General features: G+C 45.2%; 1 protein-coding gene across 9 annotated transcripts in view; it reads right to left on the reverse strand.

The window, feature by feature from the left end:
• The window catches only part of BCAS1 (brain enriched myelin associated protein 1), a 71,422-nt gene that overhangs the window by 9,501 nt on the left and 35,298 nt on the right, over positions 1-26,623 (reverse strand). For 2 of the 9 annotated variants that reach the window (XM_036323467.1, XM_036323468.1), the window contains exons 5-10: positions 25,441-25,596; positions 24,508-24,552; positions 21,606-21,740; positions 17,176-17,352; positions 11,623-11,664; positions 6,806-6,979 (exon numbers count right to left, since the gene is read on the reverse strand). In XM_036323467.1, the coding sequence (XP_036179360.1) occupies positions 6,806-6,979; positions 11,623-11,664; positions 17,176-17,352; positions 21,606-21,740; positions 24,508-24,552; positions 25,441-25,596 (729 nt within the window). The remainder of the gene's footprint in view (positions 1-6,805; positions 6,980-11,622; positions 11,665-17,175; positions 17,353-21,605; positions 21,741-24,507; positions 24,553-25,440; positions 25,597-26,623) is intronic. The other 7 variants (XM_036323469.1, XM_036323472.1, XM_036323474.1 and 4 more) reach the window with 5 other exon arrangements.

Genomic DNA, 26,623 nt, shown 5'->3' on the forward strand with positions numbered 1-26,623 from the left:
AATTACACAGTGGAAGCCAATCTCATTTTAATGACAAAAACTTTCAGAAAACTATGTCCAAGCTTTACACCCATCATGTATTCATTCCTCCCCTTTTGTGCCGGAAGCTGGTCCATCCTTGCTGCTTGACACAGTCGCTGCAGGAAAGAAACATCTGCACAGCATATGTTTCAAGGGACCTGGCGTATATAGCATACTGTTCTTAATATGTTTGCTCACCTTCTTGGCACTATGTGTTTTAACCAAGGTCTCTGAGAAAGGTTGTTTGCCCAGGTAGGGATTTTCCCCTGAAGTTAGGGAGGGAATAAAACCTCTTAACTAAGTGCCAGGTGGGTAATTAATCACTTTAACTACGAACAATCATGCTTAAGCTACATAATCTTTACTCCCTGGAATGGAGATAAGAAACGCCATAACCTTTGTAATAGAGATTGGTAGGATTGAATCAACTGGTATAAATACAGATGTAGTAAGACAGCAAGAGACAGAACTTAGAATACGGAACCAAGAGAGACAGAACCTAGGCACAGAACCTACACAGAACGTTCTCTAGAGACAGAAGAACTTCGCTGGAGAGAACATGGCAAAAGATCCTGGACAGAAACTGGCCTCAGAACCTAGAGACAGAACCTAGGGAGAGAACATGGCAAAAGATCCTGGACTGAACCTGTCTACAGAAATTGGCAAGAGAACATGACTAGAACCTGGAGATCCTGAACCTGGATGGAGAACCTGGACAGAACCTGGCTGGAGAACCTAGCGAGGGAACATGGCTACAGAATCTGGCTGGAGAACCTGGAGAACCTAGCAAGAGAACATGGACACAGAACTTGGCTGGAGATCCTAAGCAGAACTTCGCTGGAGATCCAGACCAGAACTTGGCTGGAGATCCTGGCTAGAGATCCTGGCTAGGCTGCTGATCAACTGAACGCTGTCTCCGTGTCCTTCCTTCTTCGCCGACTCCGTCTACACCTTTGGGGACCCCTGGACCTGCTGGGGTTGGACTCCGGCACTTTTGCCTTGTAATTCCAAGTGAGTGTAATTTTAGGGAATTTCAGGTAGGACCACGACATAAAAATGATGTTTTCTCAGAAAGCATTACTCAGAGAATCACCAAAATGGAGCTATGGCTGTCCTATCTCCAGGTCGTCTCAGAGAAAACCAGTTTCCAGGAGAAGCCCAGGAAGCAGAAATAACACGAGTAGAAGGGTGAATCAACAAAAACCGAGTTTGAGCTCTGGCTTGGCCAGTTAGCAGCTCTGTGACCTCGGGCAGGTCGCTTCAGCCCCGAGTCTCTGTGCCCTCACCCGCACAGCAGGGCAGGAAGAGTACTTGTTCTGCAGGGTTTTTATATTAATAAGTGAGTGGTACACGCGATGTGCTGATTAGCACAGTACCAGCCACTCCCTTTGCACGCAACAAATGGAAGCTATTATTTTCATTACTATTAATCACTGAGAAGTGCAGAATTCATCCCCTTTAAGATTAGAGAGAAATGCAAATTGCTGGTGAAGACAGAACTTGCTCAAACACTGCTTCCAGAAACCCTTCCTTATGAGCAGTTCAGCATTTATAGTTCATATTCAGGGAAGAATTTGGGATCAAGAACTTTGGCTAGGAACTCCCATTTGACCCAGTGATCTCACTTCTAGGACTATATCCCAAGAAACCAGAAACACCAATCAGAAAGGATATATGCACCCCTATGTTCATAGCAGCACAATTTACAATAGCTAAGATCTGGAAACAGCCTAAGGGCCCATCAGCAGATGAGTGGATTAAAAAAATGTGTTACATCTACACAATGGAATACTATGCTGCTATAAAAAAGAAGGAACTTTTACCATTTGCAACAGCATGTGACATCATGGATGGAACTGGAGAGCATTATGCTAAGCGAAATAAGCCAGTCAGAGAAAGATAAATATCACATGATCTCACTCATATGTGGGATATAATGATCAGTATAATTTGACAAACAAGAATAGATCCAGAGACAACTGGTAGGGGAGGGCAGGTTAGAGAGCAACCAAAGGACTTGTATGCATGCATTTTAGCATAACCAATGGACACAGACACTGGGGCAGTGGGGGCTTGCCCGGCGAGGGAATGGCTGGCGGGGAAGGGAAGGAGTCAGTTGGGGAAAAAGGAGACATATGTAAAACTTTAGAGAAAAAAAAAAAAGAAATTTGGCTAGCCTGACCGGCGTGGCTCAGTGGTTGAGCGTCGACCTATGAACCAGGAGGTCAGGGTTCAGTTTCTGGTCAGGGCACATGCCTGGGTTGTGGGCTCGATCCCCAGAGTGGGGCATGCAGGAGGCAGCCGATCAATGATTCTCTCTCATCATTGATATTTTTATCTCTCTTTCCTTCTCCCTTCCTCCCTGAAATCAATAAAAATATATTAAAAAAACAACAGCAACAACCCCCCCCCCCCCGAACTTTGGCTAGAAAACTCTTGTGTTTTGTTTTGTTTTATAGTTGCCATTACAAACCACCGTCTTCCCCACCCCGTTCCAGATAGTAAATCTCAACAGGTTTTCTTAGACTCATTAGATTGAATGTATTTTGCCCAATACGGAAGCTCACAGTCTTTCTTACCTAAGCCCGAGAATGTTACTCTAACAAAGAGTTTCCTTCAAAACGAATGGTCTAAGGAGACTGGAGGAGGATTCAGGAAACAATGTATGTGACACTAATTTGGAGGAGGAACGTACTGTACTTTTCAAGTACAAGGTGTTATTAATATTGACAAATGATGGATCTGTATGTCTCTATTTCTCTCTACCACCTTTATGGTTTCATCTGCCTACCTGGTTTGCAGGTACATGAATACAGTCCTCTACCCACTCACTTTATAAAAATATAATGCTTCAACTATCCAATTTCTTGACATACAGTTGACTTAATGCATAGAAGCATCATTTTTGATTGGGGCATGACAGATGTTTCAGCTGTTCCTTGCAATTATGCTGAAGATCTGTAGGAGCCCAAAGGGTCTTTGTGAAGTGCTATATGTACTTGTAAGGTAAGTACTTACATGACTCTATTTTTTTCCCCCCTCTCTGAAATAAAATTATTTGGAAAAAAATGATATTCTTTCTATTTTTACTTTTATGCGGTTAATTTCTGGAAGGAAAAGGCTCTCTTTAGAAATGAACTGGGCAATACATTTATTAAAATAAAAACTCAACCAAGAGTTACTTTGTCATGGGATGGTGAACGCATTATCTGAAGGAAACTTAAGGGTGACAAAGACTAGAAGGTGGAAAATCAATGATCTGGTGACTGGAGACATAGCTTACAAAAAAGGGATTCATTTGAAATTGAGTTTTCTCTTCTATTAAGTCAATTATTTTAAAAAACTATATTATGTAACAATATCTAAAATCAGTGGAAATGTTTCCTTATTTTACTCAAAAAACAAAACAGCAACACAAAAAAACAAAGAATGCCATAGGGATGGACCAGGTACTGTCTCTATTTTCAAGCCCTTAGAGCAGTTTATTTTTTTCCTTCCTGCATAAATACAAAGACTTTAGATTAGTTTGGAAGTCATTAAATATAATCTAAAAATATTTCCTCAAAATAATTGCTGAAGCTGACTTCCAGGAGGCTACACTAAGGGCATATTAACACAGATGCATAAAAGCAGGGGGCAGGGGTGTTCATGCCAGTTAGCAAAGTAGGTGAGACCTTGTGTGTAAGACACATGGTTTGTGCTCACTCAATGCGCCAGAGAAAGAAAAATAGACGCCTGTTTTCTTCCTTAGCTTTCATCTCCATGAGGACAAGAACCATATCTGATGCTCACGGCTGTATCCCCTGTGCCTGAGTAAAGTGGGTGCTTAATAATTATTTGTTCAATAAGTGAATGAATGAAATGCAATGAGCTGGAAACAAACCAATTGTCCATCAACAGAGCAAGGGTGAATCAGAGTCTAATAAATCCAGACAATGAGACTCAATGAAGTTGTTATAAAGGATGACGTGGCTCTGTATCAGGGGCTCACAGGGGTAGGGCCAGTGACATAAATGAGTGAGCTGGGCTGGATGTGACAATAGGAAGTAGTGGGGATTATGGTAAACTAGCAAACCCAAGTCTTTTGTGGATTTGAATTAATCACAATCTATAATAATAAAAGTGTAATATGCTAATTAGACCGGACAGCCGAATGACCTTCTGGACGAAGCCCGGGCTGCGAGGGCTGAGGCAAGCCACCGCGGCTGCGAGGGCCAAGCCCCTTGCATGAATTTTGTGCATCTGGCCTCTAGTAGTAATATAATGTTATCATGAAATCAAAACAGAATGTAAGACAAGGGCCATTAGGATATCTGGAATTTTAGGGGAAATCCCAACAATCATGGAAGCTTTGGAGCTTACACAATCAAAGGAATAATGTGTAAGCTCCCAGGCACCACCCTTTTCTTGGGCAACAGATATTAAAAACAATGGACATTGTGAGACATGACACTATGAATCCCCTGAAGTCTGCTTCAGAAAATAAAAGGCGTCTACCTCTATCCCTATCCTATCCTATGGAAAATCAATTCCAAAGGACTTTTGTTTCCAATATTGTTCCCCTAACAGTTCAGATTACTCAGTTTCTACTGCTAGAAACTATCACCAAGCAATGGATGGCTCTGGAGGATGGTTTACTTAAATGTGGGACTCACTGGAATGTAAGGATTTGTTTTGAATGGATGGTTTACACGTCTTTCATGCTTTATTTGGAGTCTCTTGTGTTTTCCTCTCTTTTAAGTGAAGAAGTTGAGCATGTTGGTTATTTGGAAGAGAAAGTCATTCTGTTTGACATACATGTTATCTCTCAACTGCATTCAGACATGGGCCAGCTGGATCACACTCAAGGCTCTGACGAGCTATTTGGGGACCCCATTTGTGATGCAGGTGGGTTTCCAGAAACAGGCCAAATGTTCTTTTCTTTCCTGACATTGTGTACAAATTGGTTTAAACATCTCCAATCTTGATCCCCATTTTCAGAGCCAAATTTCAGAGCAAATGGCCAGGAATATGGATGGGGTTCCAGCCACACAGGCTGCCCACGCCTTCCCCTACGCAGCTTCTCCATGAGAAACCAGCAACGAAAGAGAACAGTTCCTGCCAACAGTTTCTAAGAGTTATTTCGCATATGCCTCAACTCCCACTGGCAAGGGTGTTGTGTTGTTTCATTTTGAGGACTAGAAAGAATTCCTTAACAGGTTGGGCCTGTGAAATTAGAGTTGCTTTCTTAAAGGATTAAATTCCCAAATACTCATGAACATGAAGGCACACGATAATGAAATTCTTGTTTTTCATTAAAAGAGAATTAAACCAATGACCTTTTACATGCATTGTTGCCTTTTGTCTTCTGACTGATTTGGGTGTTAGTTCATTATATTATTTAGGTTCTTGGATCTTTAGATATTTAATGTGGATGATGCTTTATAGACACCAAAGGCTGTATGCCTGAATTCTTTCCATTCTATATAACTAAGAGCATGGCGAATTTACCAACTAAGTTATACATATTCATTCTTAGAAAATTATGTTCTCATTTCCTTATTTGAATATCTACAAGTCAGCTTTATCCAAGTCTGTGCCACTTTCAGAATTTTTTCAACATCAATATATAACTTTGACTATTCATTACTTAATCCTTTAAAAATGCCTATGTTCTTTATGTCATAAATGTGTTTTCAAAGGAAATGGCATATAATTCCCATAATAAGAAAAGCAGTGTCTTTTGTCATAAACAGGTAGAACCTTCACAAATAAATAAAAGTAAACAATAATATTAACTTCTAGGTGGATACTGTAGTCTGCTAAAACTCAGGATCCAAGGCCAGCTCTTTCTTTGTTAAGAAAGGAGTTAGTAGAGCCCTGGCTGGTGTGGCTCAGTTGGTTGACCATCATCCTGTGTACCAAGAGGGCACCGGTTTGATTCCCTGTTGGGGCACAACCCCTGGTGGGGGGTGTGCAGGAGGCAACTGATGGATGTTCTTGCATTGATGTTTCTCTCTCCCTCTCCCTTCCTCTCTCTGAAAACAATAAAAAAGGAGTTAGTAGAGGTTAACAAAAGGTTATGAAATACTAGTGGCCTGGTGCACGAAATTTGTGCACACCAAAAGGGGATTAATGAGAGGAAATATTTTAATATTGCTATTTGCCCTTTCTCTATAACAGAAGTGTCAGAGATGGAAGAAAATTAGTAAAATGTATATGAAAATCTTCCTCCTGTCAGAGTCTGGGGCACACCATGGGACCCAGAGTCAAGTCCCCACCCACCCACGTGCATCTCGAAATTGCGTGAGACCCAGACCTGGCCGGCCCCACCCTCATTGGGTGAGATCCAGACCTGGCTGGTCCCACTCTTGTCAAGCCCCGCTGGGTGGGGGGGCGCAGCCTCAGGTCCCCTGGTCTGGTGCTGGGACAGGGGGCATGGCCTGAGGTCCCCTGTCAAGCCCCACGTTGGGGGTGGGGTGGGTGGGTGCAGTCTCAGGTCCCTGCTGATTGCTTGTTAAGGGTTAAGGCTCATTATGGAAACCTTGCCTCTGGTGTGGGCACCGCCATCTTTGTGACAGAGCAACGGTCAATTTGCATATTCCCTCTTTATTATACAGGATTAGCAATAAACAGACTTTCTCTGTGATTGAATCTGAAGCATAAAAGGGAATTTTCTCACTGCACAATTCACATGCCCTCCACCCCGCCTGCAATTCTATCTCACGCACGTGTACATGCGATTTTAGCCTCGGAAGCTGTGCGAGGGGTTCGGGTTGGCCTGCACCAGAAGCGAGCAGCTTACCATTTGTCTGAGGAATGCCATCAGGGAGTTTGTCGGTGGCTTGCGTTCTTCTCTTTTGAGTTTTCCTTCTGGGGGTGCAGGTGTGGCCTCCGCCTCTTCGTTGAGATCCACTGTTTGTAAGGCGGAGTCTACTTCCTGGGACCTTCTAACCTCTACCGGTGACTCACACACCACCTGGATTGTTTTGCCAGGTAATAAGACAGTAAAAAAACATTGCCCCCAACCATGTTTTATAAAGCGGGGTCCTGGTTGCCCTGCATCGGCCCAGTGGCTACAGGTTTGAGTCTATGACTGTTTCTACGCAGGCAAATCTTCAAGAGGGGGCACTCATGTCTTACAAGGTGCGCTCACAGCTGCTTTCTCCACAGCTGCCAACAGGCGGCCTGGAAGCAAAACCCGCCCCAGGAAGGTATATGCTTGGACAGGAAGTGCCTTTTGGGGATGGGCCCTCAAAGCTGCCCCAAACGCCTCCCCTTCTAGGAGGCCCACCTCTGATGTGACGTAGGTGACCTGCACCTGCCTGTGTAAACATCGGGGGAATCATTCCCCTAAGAGTTCGGCTTCAGAGACCATGACCTGGACAACTTCCACTCCACATCCTTGCTCCCTGCACCTGGGGGTAACTGTCCTCTGTGCAGAAAGGATCATGCGAAAGCCCCTCCATCAATAGACTCCACGTCCTCGCTAACTCATTTCCTTTTCCACCCCAGACCGTCATTGTTGCTTAGCTCAAGTTCAGACTTTCAGAAGAGAAATGAACTTGGCAAAGTTGTTTACAGCCCCCAGCATGGTGCCTGGTGAGCTCAGTGCCCCTGATTGTCTGTGGGGATGCTGGCCAGCCCTGGTGCACAGCTGGGAGGTCCAGGTCACCTGCCTCTGATCCCACACGTGTCCTTGTGCATGGCCTGCCTTTGTGCCGGGCCCTGGTCACATCTGGGGCAGTTTCTGCATTGGTTTTGGTCCCTGCAACAGGACCAAAGTTAACTGAGAGGGTTTATAACTTTTGTTTGCTAGTTTGTTTCCTCAGGCAGGATTGGCAAACCATTACCGGATCCATCCGCGTCCGTTGAGGTATGGCCTCCAAACTAAGAATGGGTCCACATTTTTAAAGGTTGTAAATATTTTTTTAACTGAGAGATATGTCCATCAGAGACTGTGTGTGGCCTGCGAAGTCTAAAATCTTGACTCTCTGGCCCTTGACATATGGTTGCTGTCCCTGCCTTGGAGGGAAGCAGTGTTTGGTTTCCTGGTGCCAGACCCCAGCTTTCTCCGTCTTGTCCTCACTGCAGGGAGTAGGGGGAGGAACTTACTTCCAACGCAGAGCAGGCTGTGGGGAAACCCCTCTCCTGTCCTTCAGGATTTGCAAATGACCCAAATGATGACCTTGGGAACCTATCTCAGTATTGTCAATGGGAACAGGAAGTTGTCTGTCCACCAACACATCAGCACACAGGAACACCTCGAAATGAGGCAGTTACATCTCAGCTGTTTCCCCCACCTTTTCTTTCTTAAAATATTGGCATGGCTTCCAGCATCTTCGCTTTGTAAACAAAGATCTCGGTTGGAGAGTTACAAACTCAAAAGTCCCAGGAGCCAAGACGCTGGCTTTCAGCAGGGGCTCTCAGCTCGGACTGACCAGATAGAAGACAAGGAGGAGTGGTGGGAACTGCATGAACAAAAGACAGGTTGCTCCATCTACAGGGATTCGAAGAACAAAGCACGGGGCCAGCCAAAGAAAACACGTTCGTGAGGAGGCTTCTGCGGGGCCTGGGACCCGGTTCTGGCTTTAGGAAACCAGCTCAGACTGGAGCCAAAGGAGAGACTGGCCTGGCAGTCAGGGGTGGGCGTGGACTCCCACGTCTAGGCCCGATTTAATTCAATTGCATTTCTGAACAGTACACTTCAGCCACAGGAGCCCTGGGTCAGCCTGCAGTGCAGCCAGGGGACACGGTGATTATGAGCGCAGCCTCCAGCACCAGCCTGCCTGGGCCTAAGTCCGACTCTGCCCCTCCCAGCGGCTCTCACACGCCAAGTCCCCACTCAGCATCGCTGGGCCTGCATTTGCTCACCTTTCCATGGGAACAGCGTACACATCAGAAAGCTGTTTTCAGAATCAAACCGGGCAAAGCAGGTAAAGTGCCTAGAACAGCGCCTGGTGCGTGATACGCTCAGTTCACACTCCTGCTGCTGCGTGTGCTGTTATGAGAGCTGTTTGCCCTGTGGGCACAGGCTCTCTGGAATCACCCCCATGCACATGCGCCCCGTTTAGAGATGATGCTAATAACTACCTGTTACTGCGCCTGTCACTGAGCGAGGCAGTTTAATACTGGCCTCGGTAAGTAGTTCAGAGACAGCTCAGCGCAGGCAGCGTTATCTCTACCGACAGGGGAAGCGTCGGAATGACTGAATGACTTGGCCCATGTCACACTGCAGGTCAGTAGCCATTTCAGTGAGGATGAAGTTGTCTACCAGTAACTGAATAGCTAACAGTGACCTAACCAAGAATGCTATGGAACAAAACGTTTGAAAGTCAGAAGTTCTGGGATTGGTTTAGTGGCTCCACAATTTCTCTGAGAACCTGAGCTCTTTCTACCCTTGGGCTCTGACATCCTTGGCATGCTGGCTTTTATTTGCTACCTCATGGATATAAAGTAGCTGCCACAGGCCCAGGCATCACATCCTCCACCCAGGGTCCTAAGAAGGAAGGAAGATCACAGCAAAAGATTTTGCTCCAAATGAACTTCTGTACTTTAATTCCCTACCTCAGGAGCCATTTCATTGGCCAAAAGTCGGTAACATTTTTACTCCTACACTGATTACTGGGGAAGAATATGGAATTATTGGTTTAGACTAATCATGATCAAATACTTTGGGGATGTAGTAGTTACCAACCGTGCCTAAGATGAAGGGAAGCCAGGTGGAGAAAGAGAAATGGCCTTAGGTAAGTAATGAACAGTCTGATCCACGGACTCTGGTTCGGAATTATTCTGGCTTTGAGGCCGGGCTGGAGGGAAAATTACTCACACAATAAAGCGATCAGGTTGTATGGTGATACCTCTATAAATCAACTTGATCTGCTTGCTAATGGTTCTCTTGCTGGGCCTTTCTTAAGGTTGCCAGGTGTCAACTCATAAATCCTTGACCAGAGTCTATTCTAAAAAAAAAGGCTCCCCCAAAAGTTGGCTTTCAGCAGCCAAGGAAAGTCCAGTGTGGGAACCCAGAAGGATTTAAGCTAAATTAGGAGCTTATTTGAATATATAGACATGAGAATTTCACTTTTATTTGGATAGTTTTCTGATTTCCTTCCAGGCCAGGGCTTTGGAAAAAGTTGTTCCTTATTTAGAATGTATGATTGCATCTGCACATTTTAATGAACACAATTAGAGTCAGATTTACACTATAATTTAGGATTAAATCCCCCTTGCTTGATGCCAGGAGGGGATATTAGATGTTGCATGAAGATACATATTTTGGCAAAATACAGTTTCACTTTCTGCCTCAAATATTATACCATACTTACTCTTAAAATTTGGTTTATACAGTTTTTACTAGAGCTGTGAGTTTTGTAAACTGATTTATAGCCAATTTTTGTAATGCTTCTTTATTTTCTTGAGAAAATATTTTGCTTTTTTTCATTTATCTCTCAGCTTTTGCATTTATCTTTGGTATCAGTAATTTAACTTATGTTTATATTCCTGTTTTAAATTCCTTACTAGAAAGTGAAATATTTCCTGTTTGCCCACTAGACATTAACTCTGCATCACGGCCTGTGAGCTGTGGGAGACCCGGTGCCTCAGACAGGCCACCACTCACGAATGCCTAAAGGAAGTTTCTCTGCAAAAAAACTCAGGGCCACAAAGTTTTTGCAGAGAAAAACACACACACAAGAATGATAACATAGCCATTCTAATTTCTATTCCACATCGCCAACAATATTTCTGGAATGTGCTTGGATTTTCAGTATTTGTTCAGTTCCAGCAACTAAATGAAAACGAAAATGCAACCCTATCCATGGCAAGTACACAAGAGACACCCAGAAGAGCGGAGTATATTTTGCTCCGGCAAAACGATGGTGCTCAGCTTCTAAGTTGAGGAGCAGTGAACTCACCATCCCCACTCATTAAAGTTTCCAGGGACTGCCACTTTCAGAGCACGAGGCCAATTCATTCATTCCCGGGAAGATGTTTTGGAAAGATAACATTTTCGTGGCGTCTGGTGTGGAGCCAGCTCCTTCAGACATGAGTGCACAGTCTTGAAAACTTTGGCCATTGCTCCGAAGATCAAGGCCAAAAAGACAGTGGGGCTCCACCTCAGTCTCTCAGGTACAGACTCACGGAGTTGGCTCTCCCACCCAAGACCAACAGTCTCAGCACCTATTGCAGCAAGAGGCTCTCATGCCTGAGGCAAGTGCCTGTCCTGGGTACCACCCACCGTTAGTAGAGAATCTGGGTTGTCATGCAAATGAACGTGAAAGAAAAGAAGCAACCAGAGCAGAATGGAGCAGAGGGTGTGGCATCCTTGTCCCGCAAGGAAGTAAAAAGATGCTCTTACAGTTAGTAGACTCTTTCAGCCCCTAAAGGATAACAAATGATAAAAGCGTGTGCTCTGATTTTGCACTTAGTTGGCACTGATTCAATGGGCATTACAAATGTTCACCCCAAGTTATTCCCCAGAGTCCCTGATCCCGTGCAAGGGTGAAAGAGTCCACGGCAGAGGAGCAACCCTGGGAGCATGCAGGAACACAACTCGGGAGCTGAGGGGCCCCTGTCCAACATGCAGATGAGAATGGAATGAGTCTCGCATCATGCGTCACTTACATTCTCCTCTGCACCTGTGGGGACGGGCTCCTCTTTAACCGACTGAAGGGAAGATAAAAACAAAAGCAAGAGTCAGAACGTTACAGACACCGGGGCTGACAGCCTCCGGGTGCAACTCCAGGACGTTGCTTATGTGCCTTGTTCCAGAAAGAACTCGAAGGAGCTGACACAAATGTACACAGAAGAGCAAGATCATATATGCTATGTAGTTTTAAATGCAACAAAGGGAAAATGAACAGCCAGATGCAGCCTGGAGAGGGGTCACTATAGAGAGCACAAGCCGCAGTCTTGGCTGTAACACGTTTATGGTGACATGTCCTGGCAGCTGTTGGAAAGGGGGAAATATGTTCGGTCGCACAATACATGGACACTGTTAGGTAAAAACAAATGATGATCAGGAAAATTCTGCAGCAGGACCAGAGAGAGTCATCCACGGTCCGCAGAGAGCAGCAGGCGCGCGTAACAAGCAGGCCCTTGGCCTTGTCCTGACCATCGCACAGTGGCCAGAGTCAGAAGCTGCTCATGTCAGCCCTCAATAGGGTCCATGTTCCTATGTCCAAGCCTAATTCTGGTAAAACACGTCAATGGACAGCCAGAGGGCTGGGGCCCAACACATCCAAGTTCAGACACGGTTACTCCCTGTCCTGCCCCAAACAGGAGCGGAGTTATCCCTATTCTATCCAAAGTCGATGCCACAATCGTTATGTCGGTTTGCCAAGCTCCAGCTGCAGAGCTCACCTTTGCGTCTTTCCTGCAGCTGTTCCTAAACTTTCCGGGTGGTGGTGTTTACAGGCCACTTCAGTCCAGGTTCACTGGACAGATCGGGCTGTCTTCCTGGAAAGTGAGCATGAAGAACGTACTTTCCACATGGTTTCCGGGTGTTCATTCACTCTCACATCTCTGCTCTTGGATTCAGGTTAAGAACTCCTCCCCATATCTACTTAGTTCCCAGTCCTGCCTTTATTTTTACTTTTAAGACATCCAGTGGAAGGGGAGACGGGAACTGACATTTACAAATCCATCTTTTGCCCTTGGCGCTTTGTATATGTTCTCTCACTTACTGTGGCCCCGAGCGGTAAGAATGGGGACCCTCATTTACACAGCAGGAAACGGAGGCTCAGAGAGGGGCAGTCACTTGTCCCAGGTGGAACAGCTAAAAAGTGGTGGAGGTGGTTCTTGGACCAAGTTTTCTTCCTGCCACGATGACTTCCAGGATCAGAAACATTTTTTTTTTTTGTGGTGGTGGTGGTGGGTGTTTGTTTGAGTGTCTTTTCCCATTACCAGACTTCTTTCTCTCTAGACTTCGGTGTGGATCATTTATTGTATTTATCTGCTTCTTATAATGACATTTACCTGGGCACAAACATGCCCCTAAAAAGGACTGTGGGTTTTCTGGAAGCTTCTGATTGTCAAGAAACCATAGGCCATCCAGAAGAGTAGCTTTCTTGGAATTACACTCTTTCTCCTTGAGAACAGTTGCATGCTACTAATATTATGAACAGGTGAGTAATTAAACAATATTTTGAAAGCCAGACCGCCTCCAACCTGACCTGCTAAAGTTCCAAGAGGCAATATACTGCCCACTTTAGGTAGAGACAGTCCTCCCACCATTTCCAAAGAGCAGTTTTCAGTTCTTCAAGCCTCTTTGCCGGCCCAGCTGGCTGGGATGAGCTTAGCTTGTGTCTGGTTTCCGTGCCTGGGGAGTCCTGGCCGTTGTAGCTCACGGTGTTCGAGATGGGACTGGGAACCTGGTGCAGGTGATGTGAGAAGCAGGAGCTGCTTTGGGACACGATGCTTCTGTGATCGTTGTCATGATTTCAGACTTCCAGGTCTTTCTGACGTTTCACAAATGCTCATTAAGTTCTAGTTAAAGTCCTGTTGAAAGGGAGGTGGGCACGTGTGGCACAGAGAGAGGTGCCTGCCAATAGCAAGGGGAGACCTTCTTCTCAGTGTCACCGAGGAGTGGGGGTTGGGAAAAGGAGGTGATTGGTTACCTTCTAAGGCAGCGTCCAAGAGCTGCGTAAACCCCTTTCGCACACTGGCCGTGCGTGTCGCCCTTAGGTCAGCAGGGGCTGACCTATCCAGTTGGGATAATTGGATAAATAACTGGCTGGGCTCCTGCACCTTCCGTGGTGGTCACATGTCAGAGACACCCGCTCAGAGCCCATGTCTGGAGCAGCTTGCACGGCGGGTTTGTGGCTGGAAACACCAGAATTTTCTAGTGTTTGTCAGCATTTTACAAAATTTTTACAAGAACGATTTTATAACTAAAACATTTTAATTAATTAATTACTTTATTTACTTTTTATCTTTATTGTTTAAAGTATTACATACATCACCCTTTTCCACAACTGACCCCTTCTAGCTGTCCCGCCCTCTCACCCCAGGCCTTCACCACCCTATTGTCTGTGTCCATGGGTTATGCATATATGCATATGAGTTCCTTGGTTAATCTCTCTGCACCCACCCACTACCCCCACCTTCCTTCTGAGGTTTTACAGTCTGTTTGGTGCTTCTATGTCTCTGAATCTATTTTGTTCATCAGTTTATTTTGTTCATTAGATTCCACATATGAATGAGACCATGTGATACTTGTCTTTCTCTGACTGGCTTATTTCTCTCAGAGTACTATCAGCAGTAAAAGAGAAGGATCTCTTACCCTTTGAGATGTCATGAAGGGACCTGGAGAGTATTATGCTAAACTTATTTTAATTTAAAGAAAACAAAGGTCTCAGTTTTATTTCCAATTAGAAGAGAAGTTCCCATGAGACTGTAAACTGCAAGAGGTCAGCAATCTCCCCACTGCTGTCTTTTCTTATTGATGGATCAATTGATTGAATTTATTGGGGTGACACTAGTTAATAAAATTAGGTTTCAGGGGTGCAATTCTACAACACGTCATCAGTATACTGTACTGTGTGTTCACTACCAACTCCCATCACCCTTTACCCTCTTCTGCCTCCCCCACCCCCCTTTCCCTCTGGCAATCCCATAAGGTTGTCTGACTATGAGGCTTTTGTTTTGTTTTTTCTTAATCCCGTCACCTTTTCCACCCAGCCCCTCCCCCTCCCCTCTGACAGCTGCATGTCTGTTCTCTGAAGCTATGAGTCTGTTTCTATTTTGTTTTTTTAGAGAAAGACAAGACCCATATGCTTTCACTTATAAGTAGAATCTAACGAACAAAATAAAGGCACTGCTGACTTTTCAATGCTGATTACTTGACACAAAGTATTTAGCACAAAAAAAGTCAGCACTGATGAAAGAAACCAATTAAAAATACTGTCACGGGAGTGAATCGTTCCATTTCACCTCCAGAGGGCACGGTTCTTTCTGACCCGGCGAAAGAAGGAAAAACAAGATTTACAGGGGATTCAGCTTTTAGTAATTTTTATAATCGACTAAAGAAGTAAAACCAGATAATGTTGGAAAAAAAAGAGTGGAACGGAAATAAATGAAATTCTGTTTTTAGGGAGATAAATGTCCAGTACCCGCCTTTTATCTCCATGGGAAAAGCTTGAATTTCAAAGCACACCTCCGATAGAGCCCTAAGGGAAGAAAGGATGAAGCACGGAGGCTTGTTGGCTTAGAGGCGCCCCCAAACCGGGCGGCCCAGAAGGATGAGAAGTGGATGTGGGCAGTGCCCAACCCTCCCGAGCGGAGGCCAGGAAATCAATGACCTGGGGACAGCGCCCACCGGCCACTTCTGCGCTGGGCACGTGTTAGGGTTTTACCAGAATTATTTCACCGAACCCTGGCTTCCTTTCCATGACGTGGTGCTCTTCTTATTTGCATTTTACAGGTTGGGAAACTGAGGCTCATCCAAGCAGACGGGGACTCAAAGTCAGATCTGTCTGACAACAGACTTTTAACCCTTACGTAAGGGATCCTCCAGCGTCTGATACCTGCCGGCCTCCTGTGAGGTTTTTGCCTGGTTGTATGCGCCATCGGGTGGCGCCTTCAGCATCCTCAATGCCCAGGCTGGCTCTCCCCGGCTGCTCCCAGCCCATGACTGAGCACTGGGGGTGCTGGGCTATTTCTGCCCAAAGTGTGGCCCCAGAATGCCCAGTGTCTGTGCTGGGAATCCCCTCTGGCCCAGCCCACCCTCAGGCTGAGGGACCTTCTCCCCCTCCATTCCCTCCCTCAGCCACAGGTCACGGTGTTCAGCTCTGATTGGTGGGCAGGCTCTGTGCCTCCTCCTGCCACTCCCGTTACCCTTCACACTCATTCTCCTCTTGCACCTCACTTCTGTCTCGGGGTCTGCGTCCTGGAGGATCCACTTTACCTTTACTTACTTACTGTCAGTACCGTGACTTATGCTGCACTTGCCCTGCAATTGGGCTGCTTTTGAAACCTATCTCTTACCTTGAACAAAATATATGTTAAACCAAGTTCAATGTGCCAGTTCTGTTTTTCCTAAAACATTTTAAATGCATATATATTTAAATAAAAGTAAACCTGTTTGACTATGGGCCACCAAACTCATGTGCCCTGCCGCCCCTATGTGGATGCCACTCACTAGAAACTGTCCCCTACATTATAGTGCTGATAAAAGATTTTTAAAAGTAAGTCATCGGTGGTTGGTGAGGGAAGAGGGTTTGAACTGAACACCAAATGGCATCACCCTAAGTTTTCACTTGGTGTTGGAGTTTGTTCCTGGGCAGAACCTGGAAGGAAGAATTCCTCACGGCAGGAAAACACACAGGAGGACATTCAGAAACCAGCTAGGAATCCAGGATTCCAGACGAGAGAACAAACTAACTCCACAGCGGCACCTGTATCATCACCTGCCTGGCCGTGTGTGCAAGTGGCATGGGTTTTGATGAAATTACTAAATTGGATTTTCCCAGCTCTACGGATCACACCCACCGCCCGCCTCACCCACCACCTCTTGCTCATCGTTTGGCCACATTGAAAACACGCAAGACTTGAGAACATGTGTGGCAGCTGTGATGACCGAACAATAGCTCTCAGAATGACTCAGCCCCACCCAAACCACTCCCTCGCACGGCTCCTCCGTTCTAGAGAGGAACAAATCAGACCGTGGTTTACATTTTCCCATCACAGAGCACGCTGTGTGCTTGCCCCATGGGAAGCCGGTGGACACCTTGGCTTTTCCAAAGGACCGTGAAACCTGGTGCTTCTAGTGACTGCTTACATCTGGCTGGGCAAACAGAGCCCAGGGGGGCTCATCTCACCAGGGACAGAGTGCTCAGAGGAAGCCGGGGCAGGGAGGGGGTCAAGTAATAAGTGATTTTCAAAAGACAATGAAGTCATGAAATACCACAACCCGCAGTCATGAACCGGAGTAATTCCAAGAATGAAGTATTCTCCTTGTTCCTTCCCCTTCCTTTCCCACGAAACACATGTTTATACTATGCGAGGCATGTCATTCTGAGTCAATGAGCAAGTCTTCCACTCAATGGCTACTTGAGTCATTTTGCAGAAGAGAAAGAAACACCACATGTTTCTGAGTTCATTGATTGGCCCAACGGAAATAACTTCTCAAGTCATCCCGGCCCCACGCCCTCTCCACATCTTGAGACCAGCACTTACCTTTTTCCAGAACAGTTTGCCCAGAGGCAGAGGGGAGGGCCCCCCCTTCTGCTTGGCACCCTCCTTTGCTGTTTCTGTGGGTGTAGGATTCTTGGCTGCCCCTTGGGTCTCCTGGGGTACAAAGGTGGCTTTGTCTGACTTCAGGTCTGCTGACGTAGCAGGTGACTTTTCAGCCCCCTATAGAGTTTTAAGCAAAATTGAAAATGATCTCCAGATCTCAAAAGTGAAAGATCTCTCTTTTATAAACATGGGCTGGGGTTGTGCATGTTAATTTTCTTCATACTTTTCCAAATATGCTACTATGAATGTGGGTTTGTGTTAAAATCTTGGAAAAAGTCAAGAGACTTTCCTTTTGGACAAAAATACCTACGGAACCGTTATTGATCATGTTTATGTAAGTAGCTCATTAGGAACCCAGCTGATTGTAAGAGAAACTTTGCTGTTAGAAGGTTAATGCGCACCCAGGCCGTTGGTCTTCAGGTGATGTTGATTATGCTCCTATCAGTACAAACATTTTGAACATGCACCTCCAACACGCATGTCTGTTTATCTTATAGAGATGCATTGTTTTACTAACCCCAGTTCAAAATTACAGAAGGGTTAAAATAAATATAATTTAAAATGGAAGTTTTCGATTTTTCTCCCACACTCCACTGTGGAGATCGCTGACCCAGGCTACGAGGACGAATGAGACAGCTAGACTGAGTGAAGGCTCTTGAGTGGGGAGAGCCCCCACAAACCCCATTTCTTCACCTTTAGATGGAGCCTCTATATCTAAATTAGAAGTAATTGAATAGATTGTAATTGACTCAAAACTTCAAGTGTTACTCATTTGACCCCTATTTTCTCTCTCTTTTTTTCCCTTCCTTCCTTCCTTCCTTCCTTCCTTCCTTCCTTCCTTCCTTCCTTCCTTCCTTCCCTCCTTCTCTCTTTTCCTCTCTCCCTCTCCTCTCTCTTTCTCTTCCTGTCCTCCTTCCCCATTCTCTCTCCCTGTCCCCCTCTGGGCCACGCTGAGGTCCAATTCCAGGATGCCTGACTTCCTCAGGGACAGGGCCAGACCTCCCATGCTCAGCCTCCCCCTGAGTCATGGGGTAAAGGGAGTTGGGAGGAAGAGAGTCTCAACTGATCTCAACATGAGTGAACACCGGCATTAGCAATTATTTTCTCTTAAAAAATATTTTTACTGATTTCAGAGAGGAAGGGAGAGGGAGAGAGAGATAGAAACATCAATGATGAGAGAGATCATTGATTGGCTGCCTCCTCCATGCCCTCCACTGAGGATTGAGCCCAGGCATGTGTTCTGACGGGGAATTGAACCACGACCTCCCGGTTCATAGGTTGACACTCAGCCACTGATTGAGCCACATGGGTCTGGCCAGCATAACCAATATTAACACTCGGTCCTTCTGACCTGACCTCTTTTAAGCATCTTCATTTTATGATTTGTGCTCCAGGAGTTAGTGACACAAGCCCTTTCAATTCTAGGGATGTCAGATCTCTGACTAAAAGAAAAAAATCCGGCAGTAAAACTGGGGTGTGGAAATTCAGGAAGCTTCATGGTACTTTTGATGTTGGACAGAGTCTTAGAGACCCTCTGGGCCAATGCCTGAATTTTCACAAACGGGGAAACTGAGGCCCATGATCTGCTCGACATTAATTAGGGGCCACAGCCTGGCCTCAGCTCTGAACTTTGGCTTTCTTTCCACACAGCACATCGCTTCTCCAAAGGGTGTTTGCAATTTGACTATTTGAAGCCACATGCTGTGTTTTCTGTGCTTCTTTTAAGAAGGAGAAATTCTAGAACTTCAGAATCTGGGGGCTTCGGTTGTGTGTGTGGAACCCTCATGCAGCTTTGGCTGAACGGGCTGAGCACAATGGCGGGGCAGCTGCGAGCTGGACAGATACCCCAGCACCTCAGGGTAAGTAGCAAGCACTGATTTACCGTCCAAACAGCGTGGGTGGGGTCGTAAGGGCACTAGCAGGATTGATGACTGCCCCTCGGGAAAACCTGAGTGGGGACGGGGCACTTCTGGGCATGGCCAAAGCACTAAAACAACGCCCGCCACTGAGCCTGTGGTCACGCCCAGTGTTTGGGGACTCATGAGAAGGTCCCAATCTGAGGCACTGCGGATTCAGATTCAGCCCAAGGAGAGCTGACACTTTTATTCTTTATAGCAAGAATGTTATTCCATTTATTAATTCCAGGCTTCTCCACTTTTTTAGGTTAAAGAATTCTTTTTAGAGGAAGAAAATTGAGACTTAGAGAAACAAACCTAGGCATTAACCAGAATTGGTAACCATTTAGAGCAAAACTAGAAGATAGTATTTCATCCTTGAATTTCTTTTCTTTTGTTTCGTTAATCCTTACCCCAGGATATTTTCCCATTGGTTTTTAGAGAGAGTGGAAGTGAGGGGGAGAGACACACAGAGAGAAACATTGATGTGAGAGAGACATGTCAATTGGTTGCCTCCTGCACGTGCCCCGACCAGGCCAGGGATGGAGCGTGCAACAGAGGTACATGCCCTTGACCAGAATCATACCCAAACCCGAGATCTTTCCATTCTTGGGATGATGCTCTATCCACTGAGCCAAACCAGCTAGGGCTTGGATTTCTTCTTTTCTGTTCTAGGTTACAATAAATCAAGAAGAATGATTTTAATCACACCTCCTGTAATTATGCCAGAAGGGTTATTGATAGAATCTGCCCTGTCAGTTTCAATGGCCCTATTTTCCGATCTTTTTGCACAACAGGATAATCAAGTAAAGAAAATAAACAAACTGTCCTAGGTCTGGAGATAAGAGCCGGGGAGAGCTACCAAACTGCTGCATATGAGAATTAAGAACATTTGGGAATCCCCTTCCTCCACTTTTACAGGAAAAGAGACTGAGTGTGACTCGAGGCAAAACCCCAAAGTCCTTGCACTCGAATTACAGCATCCCAGAAAGGGACTGCCTCTGCACCTTCCAGTCGTTTCCGACCCCGTCCTACCCAATATGCACCTCAGGGGCAGGAGGGGAGGCCAGTGATTTGGGGAGGTCCTAGGAAGATTGAACTTGGGGGGTCCAGGGAAAGGGGAGGAATTCTGGGTGTGAGATGAATGTCATCGCGAAATGCAGGGCTGGGGCTGAGTACTCATCTCACACTCCAATGCCCCTACTCATCAGGGCTCCAGAGGAGCTCAGCTGGGTCCCCTGCATGAGGCCTATGGCATTTCACTAGCTGTTACCAAACGGGCTCCCCGCACAGTACCACTGCTTTTTAACGTTCCCCCTTCCATCGCAAATTCTATCACCCCTTTCTCTCTTTACAGAACAAAACAAGCCTGTATGGAAATTGAAGGGTGGCTTCCTAACACGTTTATGCAAATATAGATTCACCCATGAGAATTTCTATGGAGCTTTTATTTGCATACACAATCCTGGGACTATGACATCCAGCTGGGGACATTTTTTAATAAGATCATTCAACTTAGTGCAGAATGGTTGATATTTTAGACACATTCCCAAGCCTGCTGGCCCAATTCAAGGGTGCTTTTAATTGATGGTTTCAGACCAACACTGACATCTTCTTAGCCACGAGAAGAGTGAAGTCTCCCAAGGACTCCTAAGGACATGGAGATAGAATTTGTTCTGCCCATTCATTGTTTTGTTCTGCCTGGGTTTTCATGTGGGTTCAGTATAAGCTCAGTTAATGCAGGCAATGGATGGAGCAAGTCACAGAAAGATAAAATTGTTATCTTTAAGTTAGAAGAGTATTTCCCAAAGTGTAGAAAGCATACCACTGATGATATCAGAAAGGATTTTACGTTGCACAGAGATATGACATGAAATGACACTCAAATAGTGAAAATACTTTTCCTTTTTCAACTCTCACTGAATTATTCCAAAAAGATCTGGGGGAAATTCTTGGTCTGCTGGTGGCTAACTGCCTTTAAAGGGTATTAGATTTGGACTTAGCACAAACAAAAATGTAAGCTCTTTTTTTTTAATTAGCCATATTAACAGTTACCTTCCTCGTCTGAGGATTCTGAATTCCTACGTAAAATGTAATATAAAGTTTCTTTTAAAGATGCCTTTAGGAAATGGGTTGACCTCAATATAAAAATATCAAGTAAATAATAGTGTATATGACAAAAGTGATGACGGTGGCATGCATACTTTCAACATTTGGGAAACACTGGGTTAGAAGAATAGTTTCAGAACCCTGGTCCACGCTAGGAAGAAACCAGTGTGGGATGTTTATAAATATGGAGGGTTTAAAAAAATTTACTGAAATTTGATTCACAGAATCTTGAATCCCCCTTTAATAGTCCCAACCACCAAGGCTCTCTCTTCCCCGAAGCGGAGCTGGGTGGATACGGAATGGCACGTGCATTGCGTGGTGAAGACCAGGGTTCTTTGTTCCCCTCCTAGTTCAACAAATACAGACCTTATGCCTAAAGAACCGTCTAAAGGCGAGTCCTAGCCTGGGGCTGTCCAGATGCTTTTTCTTGGCGCCTTTCGCCTGGATCTCGAGTGTCCTCTGCCCAGCTTGCCCATCACAGACACTTTCTGCTTTGCACGCCTTTTGGGCAACAGCAGTCACAGCTTAGCACTTTGTTTTTAAACAAAACCCATTCCCTCCATTGTTTTTAAGTACATTCAAACACTTCGACAATTCGCAGCATATCACCTGCATCCCCCAACCACAAGACGTCATGTGGCTGTTTCTCTCTTTGAGACTCTCAAAGGTGATTTGCTAAAGAGCACAGTCCATGGCAGGCACACATGGGTTTTCACCAGGGCAACTTGGTTCAATGACCCAGATGAACACAACTTTATTTGCTAAAGACAATGACAGCACATTTCAACTCTGTCTATAGGACATAAAATACCCAGATGAAAAATCTACCAAGTTAAAAAGGTAACACAGTCTCTACTTGACAGTTTTAAATATCTAAGTCAGTGGTTCTCAACCTTCTGGCCCTTTAAATACAGTTCCTCATGTTGTGACCCAACCATAAAATTATTTTCGTTGCTACCTCATAACCGTAATGTTGCTACTGTTATGGATCGTAATGTAAATATCTGATATGCAGGATGGTCTTAGGCGACCCCTGTGAAAGTGTCGTTCGACCGCCAAAGGGGTCGCAACCCACAGGTTGAGAACCGCTGATCTAAGTGGTACTGCCACATGGGAAAGAAAACAAATATTTGAAGACAACAAATGATAGATTTTTGCGCCCTAGAATCAAGAGAATTTCATTCCCAAACGAACCTCCTTTGATTCAGTGCTAGGGACTTCAGGGAAGCAGTATCACCCACAAAAATGTTAGCTGACTTCCAGATGGGCAGATCTCCCAGGTCAAAGAAGTTTCTAGTCTGAGCCAGTTCACTGAGCCAAAGTGGGGAGAGGTTGGAACTGAAGTAGTCCAGCCACAACCACTCAGAATTGTTGACTCAAGGTACAAATGGGGGGGGGGGGCACGATTTTGTGTGGGGTGAGCAGTGTGCTAAAAATTCCCCAAATGGAAGGATGGACAAATGGCACAGACATTTCAAAAGTATGATTCCAAGAACTGCAATAGAAAACATGTCAAAAAGACCAGGTATGAGAACCAGGGCTGTAGAAAGAGGTCTGTGGGTGTCAAGGACAACCTACATTCACAAAACCCTCTTTTGAAACCGGGTTCCACCAGCAGGGACCCCACAGCTGTCAGGGCTGGACAGTGAGATTTTATCAGCCAGGCCCATTCAGTTGGGAGCACATTCTGGGTGGAGGACTAGCCTGGTGTCTGAGCAGCTGAAGGGAGTGAGAGCATCAGGTCACTTAAGCCACAAAACACACCCACATACCCCACTATTTACAGCCTATTGTGCCATGCGTCCTCAAACAATACAAAACACAGACCCAAAAGAGAAACTTTGGACCCGAAATATTCATTGAACTTGACACTGGCTGCCTTATAGCAAATGAATAATTCCACAGGAAAACACATGTACATGACTCAGATACCTATTTTTTATTTTACTTTTTTTTAAGTATGTTTTTATTGATTTCAGAGAGGAAGGGAGAGGGAAGAGAGATAGAAACATCAATGATGAGAGGAAAATCATTGATCGGCTGCCTTCTGCACGCCCCACACTGGGGATTGAGCCTGCAACCTGGGCATGTGCCCTGACCGGGAATTGAACCATGACCTCCTGGTCCACAGGTCGACACTCAACCACTGAGCCACACTGGCTGTGCTCTATTTTTTCAATAAAAGCATAAAGTTCTAGAGAAACGAGTCAATACCAGACAAATGTAGTCACGGTGCTGTCTGCCTTACAGTGGTTATGGAAAGAGGGATCACTGACATTTGAACAGAGCTCCATGGTTTACCAACTTTTTTACTGTCCCCATTTTATAAATGTGGAGATTTGGGTTCAGACAGGTCAGGATGACATAGCAACTGGACTGAAGGACCAGAGCTCCAACACAGGCCTGTGACAAATTCTAGGATCCTTTTCATAACGTAGCCCCTTCAAATACGGACAGCAGATGCATCGGGCTGGCCAAGCCATTTATTTGGTCCTGGCGTCTTTCAAAACACTCTCAGTTATTAAAAGGAGGACGAAAGACCCTTAGCTGTCACCAAGCTAAACTTTCCTTCGGAGCCCCGCGGACTTTAAGCCACGTGACCCACTAGAGATAATCAGTTTTGTCAGGTGTGAAGGGAAAACATCTCTAGAAAGTAGTCATTCCAAACAAGTTTAGTTTGAGGGGAATTGGCTGAATTTCAGGATGATAGTGAAAAAATCCCGGGTCTCTAGGGCATCCTAACTCCTTGGGTGTGTCCACTGGTGACTACTTCATTTCATCAAATAAGTGCCTTTGCAGTGAGATTTATTTTTTCCCCAAACGACATGAAAAACAAGGAACATATTTTTTAAAGACCAAAAATATAGCAGCCTTTACTTCCACTATAAATTGAGTCTCACCTCTTCCTCATTTCCATGAGCTAATTTTGACTATATTCCCTGGGTCTCTCTACATACAGCTAAAGAGACCAAGATGATAGGTAATTATTAGTACTCTGCTCTTCTTCTATATAAGAAATGGATTGTTGTGACATTATTTAGTCAGAATTGGCATATGTTTCAAGCTTCCCACTAAAATTTTTATTAAAATGCCATTAACATAAATGAGACATTTAAAGATAATCTAACAGTGCTATTAAATTGCTAAAAATGTACATATGTGCATAAGCATATCCACACACAAAAATTCAAGAAACAAAGAAGCAGATACCAATTCAAATCCAATTCTATACACGAACCCAAACACAAACACACTTCAAACTACCTACCGTGTCTTCCAGATCTTTTTTTGTTTCAGCTTTGTTAGGTGACACCTTAAAAGTTTGAGAAATCAAATGTTAAAAGTTATAGCTCTTTAGGGTGATTTTATTTCATAGACACATAGATTTTAGGTCATTCTAATTCACTCTACAGGTAAAGAATGTAACCCAAAATCCTTTTAATAGAGCAGAAGCCCACAGACTTCTGGTATATCTACTATACAGAAGTTAACAAAAGAGAATGTTTTATAATGAAATGCATCAGATCTCATGCATTCACCAAGAGTTTGACCACATTAAAAAATTGACTGGTGGAATGCCACAGACTTTCCATCGATTCTGCCACTAATCCAACAAAGGCACAACCCTTTGGTGTTTTTGGGGTTTTTCCTCTGAAGTCAGTCTTGGCCGTTGGAAGTAGCTCAGACACACTTGGAGCTGTCTGCTTAATGACTTCATTTACCAGCCCCTTTCTGAGTATCTGGCATGTGCCAGGCCTTAGGCTCTTCCCCTCAGGGTCAGAGATGAGCAAGCCATGGGAGACAGGGTTCCTGCCTCCATCCAATTTAAATGGTTGACTGAGTTGGAACAAGATAGAAAGTGGTTTCTATCATATTTGCCATGTGAGTGTCAAAATGCTTTGCCAGGTTAAGAACTTGAGGAAGCATTCTCCAGGTATTTTCATGATCAATGACCATCCAGTTGCAAGAGAGTTCCATTACAATCCTGCTCAACGTTATGGAATTTGGGCACCCATGGCTCCCATTTCTGAAGTCTCCCTCATTGAAGGCCTGCTATAACAATTTCCTTGCAAAACACATCTTGTCGCTGTTCTCTAGTGTCCCAGCTGCGTCAGAACAATGACACTCAAATGTGCATTATTCTTAGAATAACAAAACTTTGAGCAATAGAATTGAGGGGAAAAGGAAGGAAATGACTTACCAGTGTTTTAAAGAAGCTCATGATGGGATTGTTATCCTCAGTGATAGCTGTTGTCTGGGGGTCCTCCTTGGCAATCTCCAATTCTTCAGGGTCCCGGAGGAGAGAGCAACTCACGGGTGTGACTTCCTGTCCCTTGTCTTGGCCTTCAACTATGTCCTAGGAGCAAAACAGCATTTTCACAGCTGCAACTTGTTGAATGTAGACTCTCAAAGTAATATTTTTGGTTCACACCCCTCTCTCCCTTGCCCCCTAATTCCAGCCATACTTCGTCTGCCCACGGGTGTGTAGAACAATCAGGAGCTTATGAGAGTCACTCTTCCTCCCCCTTCCGCTCTTTCTAACATATTCAGCATTTGCAGCTAGCTGGAGGGACATTGTTTGGAGGGTAACAAACACAGCCGTGCACGTTGCATTCCAAACAAAAACCCTTTTCTCCCAATTCTGCAAAGAGGTTGTGCATGATGCCAACGGTCTCCATCTTTGTGGTCTCCTAGTCCAATGATCCCCAGAGACGTGTCTGAGTTCTCATGATCCACACAATGGTGAATCATAGCAACTAAAAAAAAAAAGAACTGATATTTTAAAATAATAATTGTGTTGTCTGGATCTGGTTGTTTACTGGTGCCAGGAAGGTGATATAGGGACTGAGTTTCTCTCTAACTCAGCCAAGGGGTAGCATGCATTCTGACTCTGTTCTCCTGTCTCATCTCCACTTCTGTGACCCTGGGTCAAGTCCTGGCCATCTCTCCACCCCATGACTGCAATCCCCCGCCCCCCGCCGCCCCGGTCTGCTTGGACTCCTCCAATCCATTACTGACTCAGCAAACCCTAGCCTCCCACTCCTCCCCACCCTCCAAAGGCTTCCTATGGCCCATGGAGTCAGGGGCTCCCATGTCTTACATGGTCTGGCCCATGTCCTCATCTCCAGTCTCTGGGTGGCACTCTCTCCTTCACTCCACTCTCTCCCGCCACCTTTCTTTGAGTTTCTCAAACATACCGGAAGCTAGTTCCAACCTCAAGGCTTTCTCTCTGGAACATTGTCCCTCTCTGTCTGCCCATGCATAATTTCCATTCATCCTTCAAGCCTTAAGTCACCTCCCCAATCCCCCCCCCGCCCCCCCCCCCCCGCAACCCACTGCTCTAAGACTGTCCCTTGCCCTTTTCTGTCTTAGCTATGATAACA

The sequence above is a fragment of the Myotis myotis genome, unplaced genomic scaffold, assembly GCF_014108235.1.
Source record: "Myotis myotis isolate mMyoMyo1 unplaced genomic scaffold, mMyoMyo1.p scaffold_m19_p_9, whole genome shotgun sequence".
Taxonomy (NCBI): Eukaryota; Metazoa; Chordata; class Mammalia; order Chiroptera; family Vespertilionidae; genus Myotis; species Myotis myotis.